The sequence below is a fragment of the Barbus barbus genome (genome assembly GCF_936440315.1).
Source record: "Barbus barbus genome assembly, chromosome: 1".
Lineage (NCBI taxonomy): Eukaryota > Metazoa > Chordata > Actinopteri > Cypriniformes > Cyprinidae > Barbus > Barbus barbus.
This window is the reverse complement of record NC_136729.1, coordinates 41,658,883-41,684,345: the sequence shown is the minus strand read 5'-3', so window position 1 is coordinate 41,684,345 and position 25,463 is coordinate 41,658,883. Positions and strand designations below refer to the sequence as shown.

At 37.8% G+C, this 25,463-nt stretch overlaps 1 protein-coding gene across 1 annotated transcript in view; it reads right to left on the bottom strand.

Annotated features, from left to right (window-relative positions):
• Positions 1-24,284, bottom strand: part of LOC306875374 (transcriptional enhancer factor TEF-1-like) — a 62,287-nt gene extending 38,003 nt beyond the window's left edge. The window contains exon 1 of the mRNA XM_079425884.1: positions 24,047-24,284. Within this exon, the coding sequence (XP_079282010.1) occupies positions 24,047-24,194 (148 nt within the window). The 5' untranslated portion in view covers positions 24,195-24,284. The remainder of the gene's footprint in view (positions 1-24,046) is intronic.
• Positions 24,285-25,463: the final 1,179 nt, after the last annotated feature.

Sequence of the window (25,463 nt, the reverse complement as noted above, 5' to 3'; positions counted from 1 at the left end):
CGCCCATCCATTAGACTGTTGTATAAAATATTCAGAGCGCCGGTTACGCTGATGGCGTTCCCATAGCGTCTTCGGACGTAGCTCGAAGTTCCTGGAAGGGAACTGGCTAACTAGCACATTACTAGGAAAGGCGAATTGCAAAGATTCATAAAAAACCTTATAATTACTTCTTCTGTATGTCATAAGTCCGGGCCCTACATTTCCTCCTCTCACCACCAGAGGTCACCATCTCCCGTCCTTCCGGACTCCATTCCCCAAACTCCACACACCTGTCACTTATTACACCCTCAGCTGTTTCCTATCGTGATGGACTATTTATACACCACACTCCCTCTACTCTGTCTGGCTTATTAATTGTATTTTGTTTTGTAGGTTATGGATGCAAGCACCTTCTGTTGCCGTATTTGTATCCCGTTTTGGTTTGAGTTGTTTTTCAGATCCTGTCTGATCTGTTTCTGTTTTTGGACTGCGTCTGCTTTTTGTTAAAATAAACCTGCGTTTGGACCCAGACCCCTGTTTATACGCCGCTTTCACTTACCGCTCTGTGACACTGTAGATAAAGTTGGATCCCGAATGATTCACACAAACATTCGCGCATTCACTTCAAAGCGAAAGTAACATTAATCCTCTACCTTCAGCGGCTCAGATGTCTGGAGTAAATGATGGCTGCTATATTCATTATTACATCCAACAACTAAACACTTCAATCACTTAATCGGAGACATCTTGTCTTCCCCTGCACCGGAGCTGACACAATGGCGGACAGCTCTCAGCTCACTCAGGGCGGGTCTAAGGTAAGACGCTAGCGTCAATCAACTCTCGTGGGAGCAGTCTGTAAAGAACTACGTCATTCTGACAGGAACCTCAGAACAGCCTAATTTGAGAGAGAGAATTTGAAAATAGGGATTTAAAAAAAATCACTGGGTGGATTTTTATCATTATAGGATGGATGTGTACACACACTTCCAAAACACATTTATGTTCAAACAACTTGAAAAGTGAATTTTGCATCCGATGACCCCTTTTATCAGGGTAAAGCAACACATGGCAGCTCCCTTTTTCTCCTCCTCACAATTTAAATGGGATGAAACCATTAAAGCAGTCCTTGCATTTTCCTCCTACCACAGATTCAGTCTGGTCAAGATAGTTGTTGAACTGGACTTCATTTGGTGGACCTGTTTTTGATCTGCTGAAAATCTTGATCAAGCTGGTTAGAGCTGCAACAAACCAGCTATTAAGTCTCAAAAATAAGCTTGACCACCTTAAGACAGCATGAGCTGTTTTTTTTTTCAAGCAACATATGGCAGCGTCGTCCTCCTTACAGGTCGAACTAGAATAAAACCATCATCTCCAGTCCTTCCATTAGCCTCCTTTTAGTCCTACAGCAATTACCATTTGGTGGACCTGTTTTTAACCTGGTAGATCATCTTGATCAAGCTGGTTAGAGCCGGTAAAACACCTTAGAGCAGCAACTAACCAGCATTTCGAGTCCCAAAAATGAGCAGAACCAGCTTGCATGAGCATCATACTGCAGTGATCTTTACAGGTCTATCTAGTATGCATAATCACCAGTCCTTCTATTAGCATCCTCCCAGTCCTACAGCAATTTTAATCTGATCAAGATGGTTGATTAACTGTACTATTATTTGGCGGACCGGTTTTCAACCTAGTATATCATCTTGATTAAGCTGCTTAGAGCTTGTGTAGAACACCTCAGAGCAGCAACTAACTAGCATTTCAAGTCCCAAAAATTACCACCTTAAGCTGGTATGAGCTGTTCTTTTCTAGCAACACGTGGCAGCGTCCTCCTCCATACAGGTCTAACTGGGATGAAACCATCAACACCATTCCATTAGCATCCTCTCAGCCTCTCACAGATAGCACTCCACAGGAGCCAAAGAGCCTCTACAGCAGGAGTGTGTTATAGCATTTAAAAAGACAGCATAAAATTGTCATTGATTCCACACCGAGGGGGTGAAACAAATAAAGCCCCATCATCCTTCCTGCCAGCATGTCATAGCAAAGATGATTTAATCAAAGCAAAATCCTGCAGCTCGGCTCAGACCCCATGCCATAAACATTGTCCTCATTTATAGTTATAGCATATTAAAGCCTTTTAATGGCTTTGGTTATGTTCTTTGATTGCTAAAAACACATCACATTTTTTTTTTCTCAGAGCTTTTTAAAGGACTCATTTCCTGTTGTACCACATTTGTTTAACACAGGCCTGACCGCACTCACATCTGGCCGGTTGGACAACTATGATGTCAGTGGATGCTGGATCGCAGCCATACAGCCAGTAAGCAGTGAGAGATTTCTCACATGAAGGCTCGCTTCGACGGCTTCACCCCATCCAAATCTAGCATTAATCCTCAATTGGCCACAAATTGAATCTGTCGGTTATCACAGAAGAAAGGAACTAAAATATGAAGTTTGATCATTCTTAACATTCATTCCTGTGAGATTTCAAACTTGTATTCTTGTTCGTCTTCTAAACAAATGACTTTCATGAAGCACTTGTTTTAATACATTGGTCAAAAAATGCAAACCGACTGAGCAATGTTATTAAATCTATTGCTAGTTAAAATAACCAAAGATAAACTGTTAATGTTAAATGTTATGAATTGCGCATTAGCAAATATGGTATTTTGGGGAGTACATTTTAAGAAAGAACGCTCATTGGGGGAGTGTAATTATTGAGTAGTACTACTTCTACAGTCACTGTGGACAATCTATCACAAAAGCATGAATTCTTTGGGTTTGATATTCTCCTGGGTAGACCTGTGGAAACAGCAGCCCTTTTCCTGTGTGCAGTACAAGACACAATGCCCCTGCTTCCCTGTCACGCGTGATAGATGACTCGAGGGTCTCCGGCTTCCATTAGCATCACAATAGACTAAACCAACAATATGGAGGCATTCACTCCAAGGGTCCCTGGCTCGGTTGGGCTGGGGGAAGGGCAAGAGCGGGGTAAAGGGAGGCAGGCAGGAAGCCTTTTACTCCCAAGAACAACGGCATTCAAGGAGCACTGCTTGCTAGGAGGGGAACCCACATAGACAGGAGACAAAGAGCGAGATTTGTGCCTTGGAAGTTGAGCAGGTGACACAGAACTAGATTCAAGTCCGCAAAATGAGGCACAAAAAAGATTCATGCAAAAGTTTATCTGGTAAAACCTGAAAAGACTTTCAGGATTGTGACTAAGTTCAACAACTAATTTTCAAGAACATTTACAACTGAAAATAACTGAGCATGCAAACTACACAAATATCTCATAACTATTCTGCTTCAAGTGAAATCAGGTTAGCAAATATGACCATGTATCTGAATTTGAACTTGCATCAGGACAAAAGAGAAAAAATTGCATAACCTTAATCTAGCTACTGAAATCTATTTAGAATGACTGTTTGTAAACATCTGACTCATGCAAAGCAGCTGCCTATTTCAGGGGCTTATGTTTCCTCATTACAGGGCCCCTCGCTTTAGAGAGAAGATAAACATTTATTTACTGGAATTATTGTTTCATCAAGACATTTTTCAATTCAATTGCACAAAAAGTCCTTTGTAAGTTCTTAAGATTATTAAAATGTTCTTCACACTAAATTTTTTTTTCTTTTAAGTACCTTTCATTTAATGGTTCTTTGGGCAACCAAAAAAGTGGTTTATCCCAGCACCAAAATTTGTCACGAACTTAGCGGTACCCTGACCTTTTTAGGGTAAAAACACTTTCCTCTCACCCACCCTTTGACTTGAACAAGCTTAGAGTTCAAGATCATACATTTTTCCCCCGTGACCTAATGAGTGTGTGTGCACGTGTCTGGGGTTAGGCCATTCGGACGGGTCCTCTGTGCCATCTGCCACCTGCTGAGAAGACCTCACTCACACACACACACACACACACACACACAATCACATACATTTATGCATCACCCACTTACCACACTCAGAAAGCCCCTTCATGGGAGAATGGAACAAGAAACAAGCTTTTCAAACCACATGTCATGTCCATTTATTAGTTATGTTTGCCAAGATAGGATTCGCTATTATTATTACACAGATATGAACAAACCACTAACCCAAATTATAAAAATTTGGCTACAGACTATTTTCTAAGCATGCTATTTTAGCCTGACGGACAATGAAACAAGTAAAAAAATATTCTAGACTTAGATTGAAGGTGGGACTAAAGTCAGAACCACCTAGCAACCACAGTGAATGAACGACTGAAGACCCAAGTATGCTTCATTTTCTGCATTCAGTTCTGTCTTGAGCTAAACTGAGTGCACAAGGCTTTCAACGCATACTCCCTTGACCATAAGCATGGATGGATGTGTTTGGCGTTTGTTGCTTCTAGAGAACCTCTTTTTAAATGCTCAGATCACCTGCACTTGCTCCGGTGTCCACGCGAACACAGAAATAGAGCTATAAATGAATGGCATGTGTGGAAATTAGTGGACTGTGCTGCTGATGAAAATTACATCATGTCAACTATCCACAAACCAGAGCAGAAAGTGAATAAGTGAAGTAGACTTTTGTCTATACACTGTCAGAAAACGGCACAAAAACTGTCACTAGAGCAGTACACTTTTAAAAGGTACTGATATGTACCATTAAGGAACTAATATGCACCATTTAAGGGTAAATGAGGCACAAAGGTCTATCTTTTGAATGGTAGCTTTTTCCTGAGAGTGTAGCAAAGCTGATAATGTAAGTATTGCATGAGCAATACTAATTGTGAAACTAACTGACTTGCATCATAAAAAGCTATAGTGAGATTCATTAAAAACTTTAAACAATACAAGGCACTTTAGTGTGAAGCTTTTACAGCTGCTGACACCATATGTTTTTTATTAATACATATCATAGTGTTTTTTCCTCTTTCGGACACCATTCTGATCATCACAAGGGTGCCTGCTAGTCACGTTCAAGCAAACAATCAGGCTGATTTATCAGGTAAATTTAATTACTTATCACTTAATATGTGTCCTGTGCACATTTTCAGAGCTCAAGACTGAACAACACATTTAACTAATGTTATATAATATGTATGCACTAATATTATATTAAATAAACATACTGAGAAATCCTTTGAATGCACTAGATAATAAAGTTTTGGAGAAGCATTTAAACCCATCTTGTAAGGAGGCATTCATTTTGTCAATAATGCACAACATCTCTCACCAGGACACAGGTACACTGATGGTCGTCTTTAATCTTTCAGATACTCAATTAAATCTAATCTTCATAGGCTTTCATTTATTCCAATCCACACTTGAGCCAAGGATTTCTGGCTTTGTCTCACAGCCTTCATATTTATACGCCTATATTTCATGAGCCATTTCTCAATGCACATAAAAACCGTTAAAAGCATTTAACCTTAATGTACAAAAAGCAGCTTCTGTTTGAGCCAATCACTTATCAGAAGCTCATGGGTGGCGGCGAATGAGGATGGATTACTGCACTGTAACACACGACCATATTCAATAGCCACACTTGTTTTTGTGGTCTGCAAAGGATGAAAAAACTTTCAGCAGGCCTGAAAACTTCTTCATGTTCCTTATTCAGCTATTACGTCTTACTGAAAATTCCCCCACTCCATCACTGTCATGCAGTGCTCTGCTGGTCTGAAGTGAGTGGGATTCTGGTATGTAACCAGGATCTATAAGCAGACGTTGGTAATAGACCATCACTTCCATCCAAAGGACTGCCAGAGACTGGAGCACACCTGAGAAAAACTATAGCTAGGACAATTTATCAAGGGCCAAAGTAGCATTGGTCTACTTGAAAAAAAATGATCTGTGAGTACATGATAAATGACCAAAAAATGTGATTAGCTTATTTAGATTGTAAAGACTTTTTTTGATTATAGCAATAGGCCAGTATGGCCAATTTTTGACTATTTTAAGGAGTCAGTAACACTTCATTTTAGGGGTCAATTCTTACAAGTGACTACCTGCTTATTGGCATGAATTTTACAAGCATAATTGTTGTTTATTAGTATTTACAAAGCACATATTACTGCCTTACTCTGCATGACCATATTCTACATCCCTCATTAACCTTACTATTAATAATAAGCAGATAATTAGGAGTTTATTGACTCAAAAGTCATAGCGAGAATTGGTCCCCAAACTAAAGCATGACCAAAATGTCTTTAACCTAGCCAATTAACAAATGAACATTTTGCCTTCTGTCAGCCTCAATATTGTCAAAAAACCACATATCTGTTCTAGTTTTTTTAAACAGAGCAAAAACTAGAATATAGCCACCACATAATTTATCTGCATTTTTCAATTGATCGTAATTGTTATGTGCATTAGTGCATAAAATTAGTTAAGGTTTATCTATGTTAACATTAATTTATGTTAAATATGAAATGTTGAAATGTGCAGTAAATTCTGTTTCAGACCACACACACAAATCTCCTCTAATGTCTGATTATTCAGACACATTGGTTATAACTCCTTAAGCTTTCATTCTCTGTTTTTCAAGGATTATCTTAATCAGCATCACAGAGGTCCCTTCTCTATTAATATGAACATAGTTAGTTTTTTAGCAGATTTCAGAACGAATATTTATCCATCCTTCATCCTGTACATTAGAAATATGCCTAAATAACCTTTTAGCACACAATTTAGGATTTAATTGAATTTATGAAATAATATAGATTTATAATATTGATAATTTATCAGTTTCTTTTATTTCTTATCAGTATCAGCAAGACAATATTATTGCATCAGCAGTTCTAATAAAAAAAAAAAAAAAACTTATTGATAGCCCAATTGTTATTTATATTTCCAAAATTTTACTTTTACTCTCAAAAAGATCTCACTAAAATGAAGTAATCTAATCCAACAACCAAGTTATTACAAAGAAACGATTCATTCACAAAATTGAACATCACTAGGTCAAAGGCCACCAGAAATCGGTCAGTATGACGTAAGAATACAATTTGGTAATGCAGTATTTAACACTGACTAATAGACGATCAGTCTTACCACAAGTACATCGACATGACAACCAATCAATTAATTCCTCATAATACTGTCTTTAAAAATAATAAATACCACTTTAAAAATCAATTGAAAGTGTATGAGCACAAAATGAGATCGATTGATAACTCCTGATGACCTGCGAGAAGTCTGAAAGCTGTGGTCAGGGCTTTAGGTCATGAGTCAGAAAACCGCGGAAGGATTAACGGTGGGCATCCATTGTGGGAACAGACAAGCCACCGGCAGGAAGCAGTGTGTCGCAACCTCGAGGCTTCACTGAGACAGAGAGGATTACGCTAGATGACCCCTCGTAAATCCTCATGGTGAGGCAGCAGGTGAGGAGGAAGAGGAGGCCTGGGCATCTTTTCTCCTCTATTCTTCTGTGTTTCCCAGCAGGCAGACAAACGCCCTCCCTCCCAGGGTCTGCTCGTGCTCCCATAGGACCAATTATTACAGCAAGTCCTCCACTGAATCACTCTATCAATTAGGAGGTGGTGAGTACATCATCACATATATTACTGCTGAGGCAGGCCTGGCTGTGGGGGTTAGGAGAGAGAGAGTGGCAGAGACGGATGGATGGACAGCGGACTTATATGCTAGAGTCGATCGCCGTCATCAGAGCTCTCCAGAGGTGCGGGACAACTCCACCTCCGGTCCTGTGGATGTGTGAACACACTGGCGGCTGGCACCTCCCAGCGAGCACACGTTCAGAGCAAGAAAGAGGGTTAAATCAATATTTTCAATCTCTCAGGATCAATCCCACATCTGAACATGAAGAGAAACCTGTTAGCAGTCACCAATATGTGTAAATGAAAAGCCAAACTTCATGGCCTTGATAGTTCTCGTCTTTAAGTTCCCTGCTCCATCTCCTGCAATGCAGCTCTCTAACAAGCCCAAACTCAGCTGAAATGTTTCACGTTTCGAATGAACTGGGCTACTGTGTCACATCACCTTCAAAAAGTTTCTGACCAAAGTCAAATTATTTGATAAGAGTTAGCAAAGCTCCTTAATATTTTAGATTTTTTATTATTATTTAATAAGAACATGCAGATCATTTAATTAAGGAATTTATTTATTTGTACTATAACATTTATGAGCAAGAAAACAAATCTAGGATGTGGCTAAATCTAGATTTAATTGGTTTTGATTGAGATGAAACACTATATTATTTTCCCCACCCATGCAGTCTTCAGAACAGTCACTTCAGGACAGAGTTATAGCATTATGAAGAAAAAATGACAACTGATGCACACAACACCAGAGACATTTGGGAAGACATTAAATAAGGATCATTTTATGTTAAATAACCAGAGATGAGAAATGTCACATCATGACACGCTTCGCTCGGAATAGAATCCTACCATATGACTATTACTATGTCAGCACTATAAATTATGAAAACTATGAATCACAACATTTCCTACATTTTCCAAAATGTGCCATACGCAATAGAACACACTGCATGCATGCACGCTACGTAAACTGCTCTTTCTTGACTATACACTTCCAATATGATAAATAAATCTGAAATTATCACAATTTAAATTTTTCTTTAGCAATGTCTTTCTTGACCCTTTATTGGATCAGAATGCTAAAAGTTAGGTATTTAAAGTGCCCTATTATGCCTTTTCGAATATTACCTTTCATGCAGTGTGTCATGTAGCAGTATGTGAGCATAAACTTTCTGCAAAGTTGTGAAGCCAAAAGTGCATGATATATGAAGTTATTGTCTTAAAAAAAAAAAAAAAGAGTCGGCTCAAAATAGTCTAAACGAGTCGTTAGGAATTCGAATCTTATTCTGTTACGGCTGTATGTCACGAAGTAACACATCTGCATAATATCCACCCATGGGCTGTCATTCGCGCTGTACGTGGTAGATCAATCACAAAAGACTGCGCCATCTGACCAATCACAGCAGCGAGTGCTCATGGAAAGGAGGGGTTTAGAGAGACTGATTCTTTGAACTGCTTCGCACGAGTCCTTTAGGAATCATTTAGAAATGAGGTTAAATTAAAGGTATTTTTTGAGAAAACTAAATTGCTTTTTGACCTTGGATGCATGTAAACCTGTTTAAGGAGACTCATAAAACAATATTAGCAACCTTAAAAATGGCATAATAGGGGCACTTTAACCACCAAATTTGACCACAATATATCCCTTTACATTTCTGAGATAATAACTGGATACCAATTAAGGAATGTAATAAGATCATGTGATAAAAGTACTATATTTTACTGTTGAACAGCATTTATCACTGCGTAAGTTTCAAATACTACTATTTTTAAAAAACAGAAAGCAGTATTCAGTATTAGCAGCAAGTAGTTTTCCGTTACCACAATATGTTAACCAATGCACGCTGCTGCTTCTTTAAATGGAGCAGAATGTCCTGCTTCACTCAAACAACAGCAGCCAATTGGAGAGATGAAATATGAGACCTCAGCACTGGCTGATTCTGCTGGATCCGCTCTTCAGCAGTGAAGAAGACAGCTCACATGATCACCACAAATCTCTGCAGTCACGTCCAAAAAATGCAGTCAATTCTGTTGCGCGGAGCCGGCACATTCATTCTTTACAGGACATGTTAAATTAAAATTAAAATTAAAAATGTATGTGAAAAAGAAAAAGAAATGGAAACAAAAAATTGATCACAGGATTTAAGTGAATTTTTGACATTCCAGATTTATTCTTCTTATTCTGATATCCTTGAGAATCACAAAGTCATTTCCTTTCATCCTAAAGATGAAATTGTTAAAATTGACCACAACATTTTACATGCCCTCATGGTCTCTGAACTTCAAAACAAGCTCTTTGTGCAATCCGAGAAGCTGTCAATAGTATCATGTCACATTGTGGTCAACAAATAGCAAACATGAAATGCCTTGGGCGTTTTGCTTTCAGACTTGGCCAGCCAAGCATGGGATAGACTAGACAACCTAAAGCACTCTGGGTCGCACTTCTTTCCACCTGGCAGGCCTGGAGAATGTCTGACCAGTGGGGACATGCAGCATGGGACCCCAGGGTCATTTAAACAACTCAGAAGGTCAACACCGGGGCACACCCTAGCCAAGAACACTAGAGATAAACGAAGAAATCTGAAACCTCCATTGAAAAACAGCCTGCGTCAATACAAACAAAATTAAATCGGTTCTCTGACAGGTCCATATGTTTACAACGTCTAGGTCCAAAACATCAGGTGCTGACAAGCCCTAACAAGGCCGTCAAGAATAAGCTTTAAGTGTGACACGACCAGGAGGCGTAACATGTCCATCACTCTGAAAACATGGCTAAATAGCTTGTGATCTGACAAATTTTGCTGCAGCTTTTGTGTTTTCGGGATCAAACACATTAATATTTTTGCCACTGCACTGCAAAGCCCCTCTCTCTTATTTTGCAGTCAGACAGACAGCAGTAATATGAATTTTAGGGCACACAATCAATGATAACTCAATATGCTTTGTTAGAAACCACTCCAAATATTTCAGCAAAATGAAAAAAAAAATCCCACAAGGCACAGAGAAAGAGGCACATCTAGTTTGCCAGTTTGTATTATCCATACAGAACATTAATGCAGCTGTTCCCCTCAGGAACACGTTATTCAGGGCGCGGCATTCAGCTGATTTTTACGCAAAATAAGACGACGGCAAAAAAAGATTAATCATCATTATGTTTCAAGAAAAAGGCCGACAGCGGCTTTATACTCTGTTCACTGCATGAGAACAACCCTGGTGGTATTTCCGACTCATTTTGCCGGCGTAAAACATAATCGTTTTGTAATCGGAAATGTGTTTCTTGAAGGTGTAAAATCGCTGCGGCGTGTCAAAGCTACAATTGCGCACAAACAAAAGCGAGGGATTATATTAGAGGTGTGTGTTAGACTAAAGTTCTCCAGACTCCATTCTGAGCGAATGCAGGAAGCAGAGGCCTGAGCGGATCCCAGAATTCCTCATTATCCTCACAGCGGGTAGCTAGGGTGCGCCAGCGGTGCGAGTGCGAAGCAGGCCGCCACCGAGGCAGGTCTGGGAACAACGCTCTGGCAGCCCCACGGGGGAGGCCAGGCTCGCTCATTAAGCCTAAATGCTCCACGGCAGCCCTGCAAACCAAGTGCCACTTAGTGCCCGTCGGAGACGCCAGTCCGGCCCTGATGAGATTGCTGAGCACACTGCATATCTGTAATAACACGGCGAACAAAAAAGGCCTCACAATGGCTGACGGTAACTCCGGTAAATTGGTCCGGCCAACGTCTGCGCGATAACGTGGCAGCGCACTCACCGCAAATGTCTTTCATCCTTTGGTCGGGGTTGAAATGACACAATATGATAAATGTTTGCCACCTTCAAAGCAAACAGATGCACTGTGTGAACTGCTCTGGTGGCGAAAACCTGATATCAGCAAGTGTGACTGCCGCTAAAAGCAGCTCATGGCTCCTGAGACAGATGGTCGTTTCACACGTAATAATTACAGCAGCCTCATGTATTCTCACACTCCTGTCACATTGTGATATTTACACTGCTTTATGGTAAAAATCTGACTGATTATACTAATAAATGTCGCGAAAACTTTCCCAACACGCATATCTACTTCTATTTCGTAACCAGCTATTTTGTCTTCTTTTCAAGCAAAAATATCCAAACATCCTTAAAGCAATAAGATAAATTTATTCGAAAACCTGAACTATGTGTGATATTCAGACTTGAGCATGTATCTTAAATATTTGTTTTTAATTCACCTTAGAAAAATAAGCAATACTACTGTTTTAGAAAATGATTTATTGCATTAAAGCCACTGTTGGATTGACCCAAAATACCTTTTTACTCTCACATTTACTCTCACAACACTCATGTTGTTCCATGACACAAAGGAAGGTATTTTGAAGAATTTTACTTCAGGGTTAAGGCTAGATGGTATATAGAATTGTCTACTGGGCATGCACACGTCAATATAGCGTATATTTTTTTACACTGTATAACAATAATCATTGTTTTTTAAGGGGTAGGTGTAGATGTTAATAAAAAAAACAATCTAATAGGTAGAAAATTTAATTTACTGTTAGCCTCCGGTTTTAGCTGTATCCCTTCAAGCCAATCACTTCAGTCTAATGAGACTTCAGTGTGGGTGGGGCTACCCAGTGCAACGACCAACCAAATGTTGTGGCCATGGCTCGTAAGGACAAAAACTCACGCAACATGGAAGATAAAAATGTGGTGCTTTATGCAATCAATTACATTTTTTCGGTGTCATTCAGTGTCCAAAAATCTGTTGGAAACACAGATGAAGTTTTGGAAAACGAAACTCCAAATGAGTTTCTACATATTACGCGTTACAGTCAGCATCGTGCTGTGGCGCATTATTCCTAACAGTTTGACTTAAGGCTCTGCTGCGTGCACAATAACACCCATTAAATGCAATTTCTGGGAACTGAATGTCCCATTGTGCGTTTCTTGCCATATTTCACATCTGGTCATGTGTTCATTTATATACTCCGGAGGATATGTAATCACGCAGGGCATGCTGAATGGAGGCTCGCAAAGCAGGTGAATTATGTAAGTGCCGCGTCTTCGCTTCTTTCTGCTGAAGGGGACTGCCACTTTCTTCCACCCCTTTTCATGCTCCTCTCATCACAAAGCAGCTGTTGTGATGTTTTTCACCGCGGTCACAATTAACCTCTGAGGCTGGGCAGGGAGCCAACCCCGGCACAACTCAGGGCGCTAGAGAGCCCATCAGGTAAACAGTATGATAAGCTTTGCTGCAAAAATTAGACATTGTTTTGAAGTGAGAGGCAGTTGCTATAGTGACTGTTGCTAATTAACTGCATTCAGCCAGGGGAACAAAGGGTTTAAGGGTACTCAGGACGGCGTCTCTCGCAAAGAGCTATGCGCAGTGAATATGTGCGATCCCGCGGGTCTCTCTGCACCAAAATACCTGCGCCTCTGCTTCTCTCCTCCGCGTGAACGAGCCAGGAGACTCGCGGTGGTCGTTTTATCGAGGCTAAAGGCTGCTGGACACCAACTAGAGAACTGTGTGAATCTCGATGCCATCAGGTTCGAAGCAGCTGTAAAGCAAAAATAATCATCCAATCCCCAGCCAATCAGGGTGCTTCATCAGCATGGAGGACCTCTCGAAGGAGATCTCATCAGCTCCTGTGGCATTCTGGAGAGTGGCCTGCCATTCAGTGCATTTCATTAAAGCGATGGTACACAATGGATAAATAACACAGAAGCACGAGTCACAATGTTGTAAGGTCACTGTTCCGATTTGTGCTTTAAGAAAATGGTGACCTGACAGCGTTAAGAAAGGTTTACTTGATGATCATTAGGTTTTAAAAAAGATTTGCAGAAAAGACTAAAAGATCAACGGGTGGTCACTACTGAAAAAGGATATATTTTTAAGATGTGGTCAAACGACTAATTTACAAAGCAGGAAACCTGGATTTACGGGGATAAATGTACACATGTAACTCCCCTGAGAATGCTTAACTGTGATAACTGTCTAACATTTAAAAAAACGCTTGCTACTATTGTACTGCTATAAAAATATTAAACATTTAGAGAAAATTTCACCACACTGTAAAATTGACATGGTGTGATTGTAATTTTAGCTGTAAAAACGCAATAGGAAATATCTTAATGGCTAAAAATATCTTTTTAACAAACTTAAGTAGCAAGGCTTCCTTGGGCCAATTAACTAACATAACTAATTAACAACCAGCCCTAACTAACATAAACCAGCCTGGATTAGCTTTAGGTTCACATTTTGGGTAAGATTTTTTGTAGGGGGGTTAAACTGACAAAATTGGATTCAACACAATTTACCAAAAGTCACACTATAAAAGAAAAATAAGTAAAAACTGTAAACTTTTAACAATTACTACTTCACACATTGCAAAAAATAAAATTAAAATCAATAGATTTTTTTAAAACATATCACCTATATTTTAAGCATTTTTGAAATGCTGAACATTATAAACCATACTGAAACTATATAACGATCATTCAAATTTTAAAGAGAAGTTATTATTTTGGTATTTTGGGTCTGTGCAGCTGCCTTCAGCCATGAGTTCAACTACGTGGATCCAATTAACCCCGCAAACATCATTAGCATAATATAAATTCCGTACATACATTCCACAACACATCAGTGTCAACACTTTGCAGGCATGTTCAAGAGAAAAAGTGAAAGTCACAAAACATCAAGAGAAACTTGATCAAAAATCAATGCATGCCAGACAGATAAACAAAGTGTAAGGGTTAAGTACTAGCTTCACAAAGGAGTGTTGTCAGAAAGGTCAGAAAATGATGTTAGTTCAATGCAATTAGGCATGACTGTAAAATAAGTGTAAATTATTTATTAGTTATTAAGCATTTGCAGAATGACAACAAATTAATTTCATCTGATCAATTTTCTAGATTGCAAGGGTAAAGCCTGTTGTGTCTATTTTGTATATGGCCACAACAGACATGCACAACAACCCAAGAGTCAAAATAACCCTGTATAGAAAAACGGCTCATTAACCACATTCAATTCACCAAAAATGCCAATCAAGTCTGTTTCTCTAATTTGTCCCGGAACCCCACTGACAGACGCACCCTCTTGTTTTGACAGTTGTAACGGCCCTTGTTAATGGTTGAGTGAGTGAGCGGGTCATGGTTCACAGTGTGATGGCTTTGGCACTAGGACCTAGTGACAGCTGCAGAGCTGAAAGACGAGACTATACAACGACTCTACGCTCAAAGAGAGGGCAGCCGCAATCTGCTGCCTTCAGTGTCCCGCCAAACTTTGTAAAAGCCTAAACACTGCCTTTCAGAGCTCTACTCTAGATACAAAGCTCAAATAAATTAGAAAAAAGTTTATATTGCCAAAACATACACATTTTTCATCATCTGAAAAGTGCTGCTATATAATCCAAAGCAACGTATATAATGCACGTAGATAAACGCCAAGCACACAAAACATACATTTGAATTCATGCCGAACCACACAACAGTGGTTTAAGTTTTACTTAAACTACTGGGGCTGACAAACGCGTATACGCGTTTTGGGGCAGATTTTCCTGATAAGGCAGAAATAAGCTTGAATTACTCTGCCATTTTTGATCGTTCAGATAAGAGCAATACACCATTCGACTCTGTAAGGGGTCTACTTTTATTTGTATACACTCATAATAACAACTAAACTTTGTGCTTTTGAAGAATAAAGAAAACAAACAGTGTGCGCTCTCTGTCTTCTCCGTCTCCGCGAACTGTTTTCAGAAACGCGTCACTAAAATGAAGTGTAACTCAGCGAATACTCAACACACAGACATGAGAGTTATCTATATAAAATCATACATGATGTTCAGGATGGCTATATGACTACAAAATCATAGTTGGGTTTTCCCCAAACTATAATTCCTGACTAAAATGTTTGAAATCCAGTAAAACATTTTGAATATGATGGGCAATTCAATGTATTTAAATGTCTTACGGCGCGAGTATGTTTTCATGCTCTTTATAAAACAATAAAAGTAATATGAGAGTGCATTGTAACATGATGAATGCTACGAGTCTAAATATGTTTAGAACATGTTTATTATTAATAGCCTACTCTGTTCAAAAATAGATTTTAATAGCGTGCTAAACAATAATAATTAGTTTCTCAAAAATAAAATGTCTTTTTTTTTACGATAATACAAAGCATGCATGAGTCTATGGCTACAAAACCTATATATATATATATATATATATATGATATAAACATGCTCACAAATGTTTTTTTTTTTTTTTTTGGTCTTGTATTTTATTGAATCAGATACCTGCACCACAGATGATGAATCCTGCTGACTTTCAGTCTCTTCAAACTGTTTTCCTCTGAGAGCGCTGCACCAACATCAGATGTTCAACTAAACTGATATTCTATGGTAAAACAAGATCCTTGACTACTGATTATGTTTTTTTTTCTTGAATCCATGGAAAGAACCATAAACACTTAAATAAGACGTAAATATCAGGTATGATTTACTTGTTTCACTTGTTGAACAGAATCTGTTGCAGGAACGAGTCAAAGTCTGTTCACATCTCTGTGGTTAGATCAGTGTGCACAATAATGTGTCTTTTGACCTTCATTATGTATGTTTTGATTATACTGTGTTGTAAATAAAATACAAATAATTTTAAAACCCCATTTTTTCAATCTCCTCACACTCTGTCTTACCTGTCTCAGTCACAGTCACACTGATGGCCCATTAGCAGCTTTAGGGGAGGGCCCTTTGTCTCTCAGGTGAGAATCACTTAATATTCAAGGACATTACCACTCCCTCGCATATTGGCTTTCGATCACAAAACATGTCTTTAAAAATTTAAATCAATGTATTGTTTTCTGTGAGCAAATAAACAAGATGATTTTCACATAATTTTGAGGAAAAAATTCTAGGCTACAAGATCCAGTTCTCAAAAGTCTTGTGAACAATTGATCTGTATGTGTTTTATGGTCTTATTTCAGTGACTCACTAACCACGGATAACCGTTGATTTCTCAAAAACACAATCATGTACATAAATGCTGCTAACATATTATTGTAGCCCAGTTTGTGCTGTTTACAGTGTTATTAGACTTTAGCCATTTATATTTTTATAAGCAACTGAAAAAAACACAAATGTCAGGGCATGTCGAAAGTTCTCCAGGCCCCCAAAACACCCTCAGACCCCAGAGGGTTAAATAAATTTGTTTAGGTTTGTCATTTATAATGAATGTCACTATAATTTATATTTGTTTTATACTTACATTTTTCATTCCTGCTCTGTTCTGAACACACTGTAAAAAATGATATGATCAGCAAGTCATGGCAACTTCATCAAAAAAGTTGAGCAATTTCAACTTAAAGAATTTATATAAAATTCAACTTGAATTTTTATGTCAGTGTAATGTAATTTCAGTTGAAATGACTTGTACACCAAGTTGATTATGCTGAAAAATATAATGCAGCAACTGAACTTAAGTTTTTAAGTTGAAATAGGGCTTTTTAGTGGATTTGTTTTACAGTGTACAGTTAAATTTAAAGGACTGTTGTGGAGTGAGAGGGAGTAAAATACATGTTTATAGTCTTTGTTTGTGATCATTTCATTTTATTTAACAGTATTTACATTATGTTTGAGTCAAACAATAATATGTGGCTTATACACCAATGCAACTTATCTGTGTGCTTTTTTTTCTCTCTCAACAATGCAATTTTAACCCAGAGTGACATAGGCAGTATATATAGTGCACACATTTATTGTACAAAGTAAAGGTATCATTATTTGTTATTCTATCATTGTATAATTCCATTTTGTATAACAAGTTTTGACATTCATTGTGATGATTTGCAAAATGGGGAACTTTTGACATTAATTAGCTAATTTATGCATGGATATGCTGCTGGCGTTCTCAAAGTCCCGCTTCTGACACAACAGCCAGACAGAAAAACTGACAGACAAATATCAGCCAATGCTGATAATTAAAAATGCCAACTGTCAATATATCGGATGACTACTGCAAATGATAATCTTTTTACACAAGTACATTTATAAAAATGACTTAAATGTCCTAATTGAACAATGGCCTAATCCTGGTTTAGACTAAGCCCTGTCTGTGAAACCGGGCCAAAATGTTTTTGATGAAATCCAAGAGCTTTCTGACCCTCCATAGACAGCAATGTAACTGAAATGTTTCCAGGCCCAGAAACAGAGTAAGGACATCTGTAAAATAATTCATATGACATCAGTGGTTCAACCGTAATTTTCTGAAGCTATGAGAATAGTTGAATAAAGTCATTTTTGTTTTCGTTGTGAAAAAAAGCATTCTCATAGCTTCATAAAATTTAGGTTGAACCACTGATGTCACATAGACTATTTTACAGATGTTACTCTGTTTCTGGGCCTGGGAACATTTCAGGTACATTGCTGTCTATGGAGGGTCAGAAAGCTCTTGGATTTCTTCGGATTTCAAATAAATACTGTATGTGTTCCGAAGATGAACAAAGGTCTTACAGGTTTGGAAACGACATGAGGGTGAGTAATTAATCAGCCAGATTAATGGTCCTTATTTCATTATTATCATTTTCATTTTTTTTTATTCATTGTTTAAATAATCTGTAGCTGGATACGTCGGCAAATCTACAATTGTGTTGGCTGTAAGTACAATGACAGTAAACAATCTGAATCTGAATTAATGACAGAATTTTCATTTTTGAGTGAACTATCCCTTTAACCAATTCAAATTGATTCAAATTTGCTGTTGCTGAAATTTGTATTACTTTGTTAGGACATGGTGTAGAATGAAGGGAAGGCCTCTCATCCAGACTGCCTCTTTGGCTTAAGCGGAATTTAACATACCTTTTCTAGAGCCAGTCCCTGTCTGCAGGAACCATTTGCTATTTTATGCTGATTAAGGACTTTTGGCTGCAGTCTTTCTCTCTATCCTCACCACGAATGCCACATACAGCCTCGTATTTGCTCTGTTACTTGTCTTTTCTTCCAATAACTTGCACCATTCTGTAACAGATTATGAGCACAACCAAAAATCTCCCAAACAAACAATCATGGGGTCTTCATTATAACGGAATCAATATGCTTTATAGCATCAATTCTAAAATTTGCTGGCAGTGATTTGTTTACAAATCTGATTTGTCTACAGTATGCGATCATCTGCTTGTAATACGTATTGCATGTGTAACAATGCGGCCCGTGACACTGTGCTGCTTTCTTGTTGTCTCTGCCTGTGGTCTGGAGCACCGTGAAACATTACTCCTGATGCTATGATGGACATCGCTGTTGAGTAAACATGCAACCGAACACCCTGAACAGCTGCTAAAGCTGACCTCTGGTCAATCTCTGCACTCTCTGACAGGTCAGCAGCTCTTTACTGGTTACGCTGTCAGGTGATTTTGTCATTAAGATTTCCTGTTTGTTCTATATTGACTCACATATGTGACCCTGGACCACAAAACCAGTCATAAGCGTAAATTTTTCAAAATTTAGATTTATACATCATCTGACTGCTGAATAAAATAAGCTTTCCGTCGATGTATGGTTTGTTATGATAGGGCAATATTTGGCGACTATTTGAAAATCTGGAAACTGGGTGCAAAAAAAATCTAAATATTGAGAAAATTGCCAAAGTTGTCCAAATTAAGTTCTTAGCAATGCATATTACTAATCAAAAATTAAGTTTTTATATATTTACAGTAGGAAATTTACAAAATATCTTCATGGAACATGATCTTTACTTAATGCCCTAATGATTTTTGGCATAAAAGAAAAATTTATAATTTTGACCCATACAATGTGTTTTTGGCTATTGCTACAAATATACCCCAGCGAATTAAGACTGGTTTTGTGCTCCAGGGTCACATATTACTTCTTCTGTACATGAAATGATATACAGCAAATGGTAATAGAAAATTCAGGACTGTTTGTGCTACTGTACAAAATTATGTTCATGAATGCAGAAACTCCTATTCTTAATCTGTATCTTTTTTTCCACTAAAAATACCTACATTTAAAACCATATTAATTTATCTGAGGCACAATGGCTCCTTTTTAAATAATTATCTTTAAAGTTATACAAGTTTGAAGTTCAGAGTTCCAAGCATAAACCTTGAAAAAATACATATGGTTTATGCTAAAAGCAGTGACAAATCTTCAAATGCAACAAAAAAAAAAAAAAACTTTATATAAGATATATTTTAATTATTTAAATAGTCAAATACATACTGTTTTTCATACTCCTAAAAATATTAAGCAACAAAAACATTTTTAATTAATAAGAAAAATATTTCTTGAGAATTAAATCAGCATATTAGAATGATTTTTGAAGGGTTATACAGATTTGCCATTATCACAAAAATAAATTAAATTTAAATATAATATAATATTAAGGATGCACCGATACCGATACTGGGTACGTACTCGTACTCATTAAAATGCCCCGATACCAAGCACTGATCCCACACAGCATGTGATAAGTGCCATATTCGGACAAGGAAACACAGACAACAGAACAGGCAGCAGAATGGAGTTAGAGATTAAGGATGTCTACGAAGCAGATGTATGCAGTGAATAATGTTAAACATTCAGTATTAATGCCTGTTTAGGTGATGTGCGTGAGCTGATAAACAAAGCACGCTGAGTGGATTGAGCACGCGGAGGCTCAGATGCGCAAGCTTGTCGAGTGAATATCCCTTTCTCACAGACATCACTGGAAAGTTTGAGGTTCGGTTGGATATGTCAAAAACAAGCAAGTAAAACAATGCACAACTTACTTAATGGTAGGGAGGGGGAGAGAGAGAGAGAGAGAGAGTGCACACTTCTGTTGTGTGAGCTTTATTGATGTTCGCTCACTTAGCACGCATCATTTGGATTAAAACTAAATTGTAAATATAAGACAATTTATAGGGGCATTTACTATAAACATCATTTATTTTCAAACTTAAGCATACACGACTTTCTGGCGAAAGTGAAACTAGCAGCCTGTGTGAAATGCACTAGGCTGTACTGTACTTGTCCCTCTCATTCTGCACCAGTACAAATAGCCTATACGTGCGCGTGCTGCGCGTGTTTTGCTTGTTTCATGAGTGTTTGTGCATTATATGAGTGGCTTTGGAATATAAAATCGCAGCATGTTTCAGATGAAAGAAAAAAAACGCAACTTCTATTTATGAAAATATCACAGTTAGGAGATTTATAACGAGCGGTTCCCTACATTATTAATACATAATTCCCTGCATTATTATATAATTACAGTAGGCTACTAATTGCCACTACAATGGAGCAGCTCTAATGCTATTAAATTAAAGATGATGTACCAGAGCAAAAAAATTAACAGTGAAAGTAACAAAAACTTGTAAAATAAATTTTTATGTGCATAATTAAGTGTGAAAAAATATTCAGACACCAAATATAATTTTTCATATTTTTTACTAGTGGGTGCAGTGCACTATAGTTAATTTATGTAAGTGAGGATAGCAAAATAAAGTAAACTGTGACATATTATACCCAAAAATTCTTTATACAATGGACTACCAATAAAATTGATACAAATTTGGAACCAAAAAATTATTCAGACCGAGTCTGGGGAAAAAATTGAAGTTCAGGTTTGCATGAACCTGATTGACAGGAGACTACAGGCTGTCATTAAAGGGGTCATCGGATGCCCATTTTCCACAAATTGATAGGATTCTTTAGGGTCTTAATGAAAAGTCTATAACATACTTTGTTTAAAATTTCTCAATGATAGTGTAAAAAATACCTTTACCCTGTCAAAATCAGCTCTGTTTTCATTAAGCCGTTTTTTTATTCCATGTCCCTTTGAATGCTCATGACTCTGCTGACCCCGCCCCTCTCTTCCGTGGAGTGACGAGCAGTACTGTTTACTTTAGCTGCGAAACTGGCTAACTAGCACATATTAGGATTTGCAAAGATTCATAAAAAAACGTTATACTCACTTCTTCTGTAGATAAAGCTGGATCCCGAATGATTCGCGCGAACATAGACGCATTTAGGCAGATCGGAGCATTCACTTCAAAGCGAAAGTAACGTTAATCCTCTGCGTCTTCAGCTGCTCAGATGTCGGGAGTAAATGATGACTGCTTTATTCATTATTACATGCAACAACAAAACGCCTCAATCGCTTAATCAGAGACATCTTGTCTTCCCCGGCACCGGAGTTGGCGGACAACTCTCAGCTCAGTCAGGGCGGGTTTAAGGTAAGCCGACCTTGTCAATAAACTATCGTGGGGGAGGGGCCTGTACAGAACTATGTCATTCTGACAGGAATCTCAGAACAGCCTGATTTGAAAAAGGGGATTTTAAAATAGGGATTTAAAAAAAAAACACTGGGTGGATTTGTATCATTATAGGATGAAAAAAAAGTGAATTTTGCATCTGATGACCCCTTTAAGGCTAAGGGTGGCCCGACAAAGTATTGATAGTTGTGTAAATATTGCCATACTAACAGCTGTCTGAATAATTTTTGGTTTATTGCAATCCATTTCTATCAAAGTTATCTGACATTATCAAGCTGAATTTGTTCTGACACTGTTTAACTCAGTTCTTGTCATATTTTATTACCATAAACTAAAGCGAATAAACTGTGATAATGTGAGAAATGTTGAAGGTGTCTGAATAAATTTTTGTTTGACTGTGTCTATTTGATAAATGAAGTTAACCAATTAACATTATATATAGTCTTTTGGCTTCTGTACCCAATATTTGAAAAATTTACAAATGCAATGAAAATATTGGTATCGGTACTGGTATCGAAAAGTGGTATCGATGCATCCCTATATAATATAGAGTACCATAAAAACAGAAACCAGGCATTTTAAATAGTCACAATATTTAGCAAATACTGTTTTTACAGTTAGGGCCTTTGAGAGCATAAGATACTTCATTGAAATTCTTAAAGATTCCAAACTTTTGAATTGTAATGTAAATTATTTGTTGTAAACTCTGGTTTTAAGTTGTAGTTTCTGCATGAACTTATGAAGAAAACCACGAAATAAACTATTTAAATCAGTCTGAGCACTGCTGAATCTTGCACTTGGACTTGATCAGTTAATACCGGTCAGCCAAACCTATTTTCATGCTTTAATCCTGAACAGAGGGAGTGAATGAAAGCGAGTTTGAGAGCAGAGGCTGTGTAGGGTGTTTTGGTGGCAGTGTGGCCCGAAACGCTTTTTGTAATGGCAGCTGAGAGGCTTTGCTGCCACTCCTAAACTTTACATTTCATTTGGCCGGAGGGGTCACATGACAGCTGCAAATGAATGCCCCGAGGGCCTTCTGCTTTCACTTGACACTGACAAGCTGTGAGGGACTCCAACACCGCAGAAAGAAAATATTCCCTCTTTCCATGACATCACCCAGCCAGGAATGGAGGAAAGGGGGAGGATGGCAGGAGCAGGAGAGGAGGAGGAGGGGGTGGCACAGCTGGTGACAGCCGCAGTACCATCTGCTCCTGACTAATAGTTCATGCTGCTTTACTTACACTCCCACTACTCAACAACAACTGAACGAATGGGAAGCCTGCTGCAGAGGCCCGCCAAGACTTCAGAGATACCTGATTTGACAATTGCTCTCATCTTCTCCACCACTTCACTCTCATGTGATTCCTCAGAGCCTTCCATTTCACTTCTCACCTCCAGCGATCACCTCTGGGATGATCCAAGAGCCCTGAACACTGAGGCAACATCGTATTGGATTTGTGTTGTTCCTTTGTCATGTGACATTGACGACATGTCTTAACCAAACGCAAAGTGACATTTAAAACATTTATTCATTTGTGGTGTAAAATGTGACACTATTTTGTAGAAATATATTAAATAAAACAGGTAAACACTTATTGTAAAAGAATATACCATTAATTAGTTCTGCACGATATAGGCAGATTTTATGAAAAATCTAATTATAATTTTTCTCATAAAAACCCAATTTATTTTTTTTTATCAGGTTTGATGTGCTTGTTTGTAGGGAACATTTGGCCATAACTCTGTGATTATGTCAATATGGCTATATAAAACAATAATAATAAAAATAATAATTATTATTATTATATAAAAATTATGAAATCAAACTTTCACTGCAAAATAAAAAAGTAAAATATAATAATAATTGTACATAACACTACTACTTTAAAAACTTTTTTTTTTTTTTAATGACCTGAATTGCGGCCAACACGGCCAGGAACATGTATTTCAAAACCAGGTCAATATTGATTTTCTGTTTATTTAACAAACAGCAATTGAGCAAGATTTTGGACCAACTAGACGTCACTGTGTCCGGGGGCCACCCAGTGAGACAAAAATTGGAAACCAAGTGATCCTTAGTGACCAGTTGTCATGATCAATGGTTGTGCTTAGGACAAAACCTCAGATGACCATTAAAGAGATTTAGTGCTTGCAATTTGTAAGAAAAATCTGTTATTTGCCATTTTATAATTCAACACCTTGCATTTTTCTCTCTCCGGTTGATTGGGTTTCCAAAGAAACAGATAAACTGATTTGGGCCGTATCCTGTAGTGAACACTTTGGAAGAGCCACTGAGTTCTTACCATACATCTTGCCCTCATCCGAGAGGATAATTTTGCGGCGTCCACAGGGCGGATAGATAGCCAGTGCCTCCTGGAAACTCTGCTCTATGTCAGGACTCCACACCCCCTCAGCATCGTTGTCAATGGGCTTGTCTGCCGAGTCGCTCATCCTCTCAATATCCTCGGCAGAGCTTTCACTGCCACTCCAACTGCTGGGATCAATGGTGGCGGTTGGGACCTCCAAGCCGAAGCCTGGAGCAGACTAGGGTGAATCCTGAAAGTGACAATAAACAAAGACAGAGTTGTGGTTACACAATATAGATATCAGGTGATGCAGTTGTTCGGTGGTAGGATCATTTTCAGTTCATGCCACTGGTTGAGCCAAAACATTTCCAACCATTCATAAAAATAGATCTTTTAAAGTTTTAAAGAGGTAGCCCTCTTTGGTGAATTCAGTGAATGGCTTTCTCATAGTTGTCTCTGCACATTAAACTGGCATTTGAGAAAGCATTTTAACAATGAAAAAATAACACACTTCAGCTTTAACTACATAGCACTCGTAAATTACTTTCAATTTTTCATATGGAGAATCATGACTGTATGAATTTTGAAGTCATGCTTGTAAGATTATTGTAACTGAAATCCAATTGCCTGAGGAAATTAAGTTTCTGACTAGAAGGTTTAACCTTCAACTATTTCCTAAAACCACCTGGCATCTCCATAAAATTGCATAAAAACCATAAAACTCCTCTGACGAAAGGAGAACAATATCAACCCCAGCTGCCTGGTCTCGAGCTGCCCCTGCTTGTCAACATCCAGGGCAATACTGTTATCATATTCCAATGAAATTGAATAATGACCTAACATCTATTCTGTAATCTGAATAACCTGAGCAACATACAATAGTGAACTCTAATTAAAAATAAATTAATCTCACGGGAAGTAGAAAAACAAATGGCCTTCCAAATACGTATGCATGTGGGCACATTTGTGATACTGAACTTTTTAAAAGGTCATTTACACAGTTTGTAACCATTTTACTTATATATCTATATTTAGATTTTACATTTATTCATTTAGCAGACACTTTTATCCAAAGCGACTTGACAAGAGCTTCATCTGACATATATTCAAACTGAAACTGAAACTTAGAGTGATATTTCATTTTATTGTAGTTAAAAATTTTTGGGTAGTTGTTTTTTTATGATAGTTGGATTTGTGATGCGAGCTGAAAAGGAAAGTCATAATTTTTTAACTTTTTTTTTTTCTTGGGAATAATATGAACAATTAAGCAGGGTTATTATAGTTATTATAAACTGAACCATTAGAAAATTACTTGAAATAAAATAAACATTACACAGAAATTACAAAAATTACAAAATTGTAAAAAAAATAATAATAATTATATAGACATATTTACAAAAAAAAGAAAAGAAAA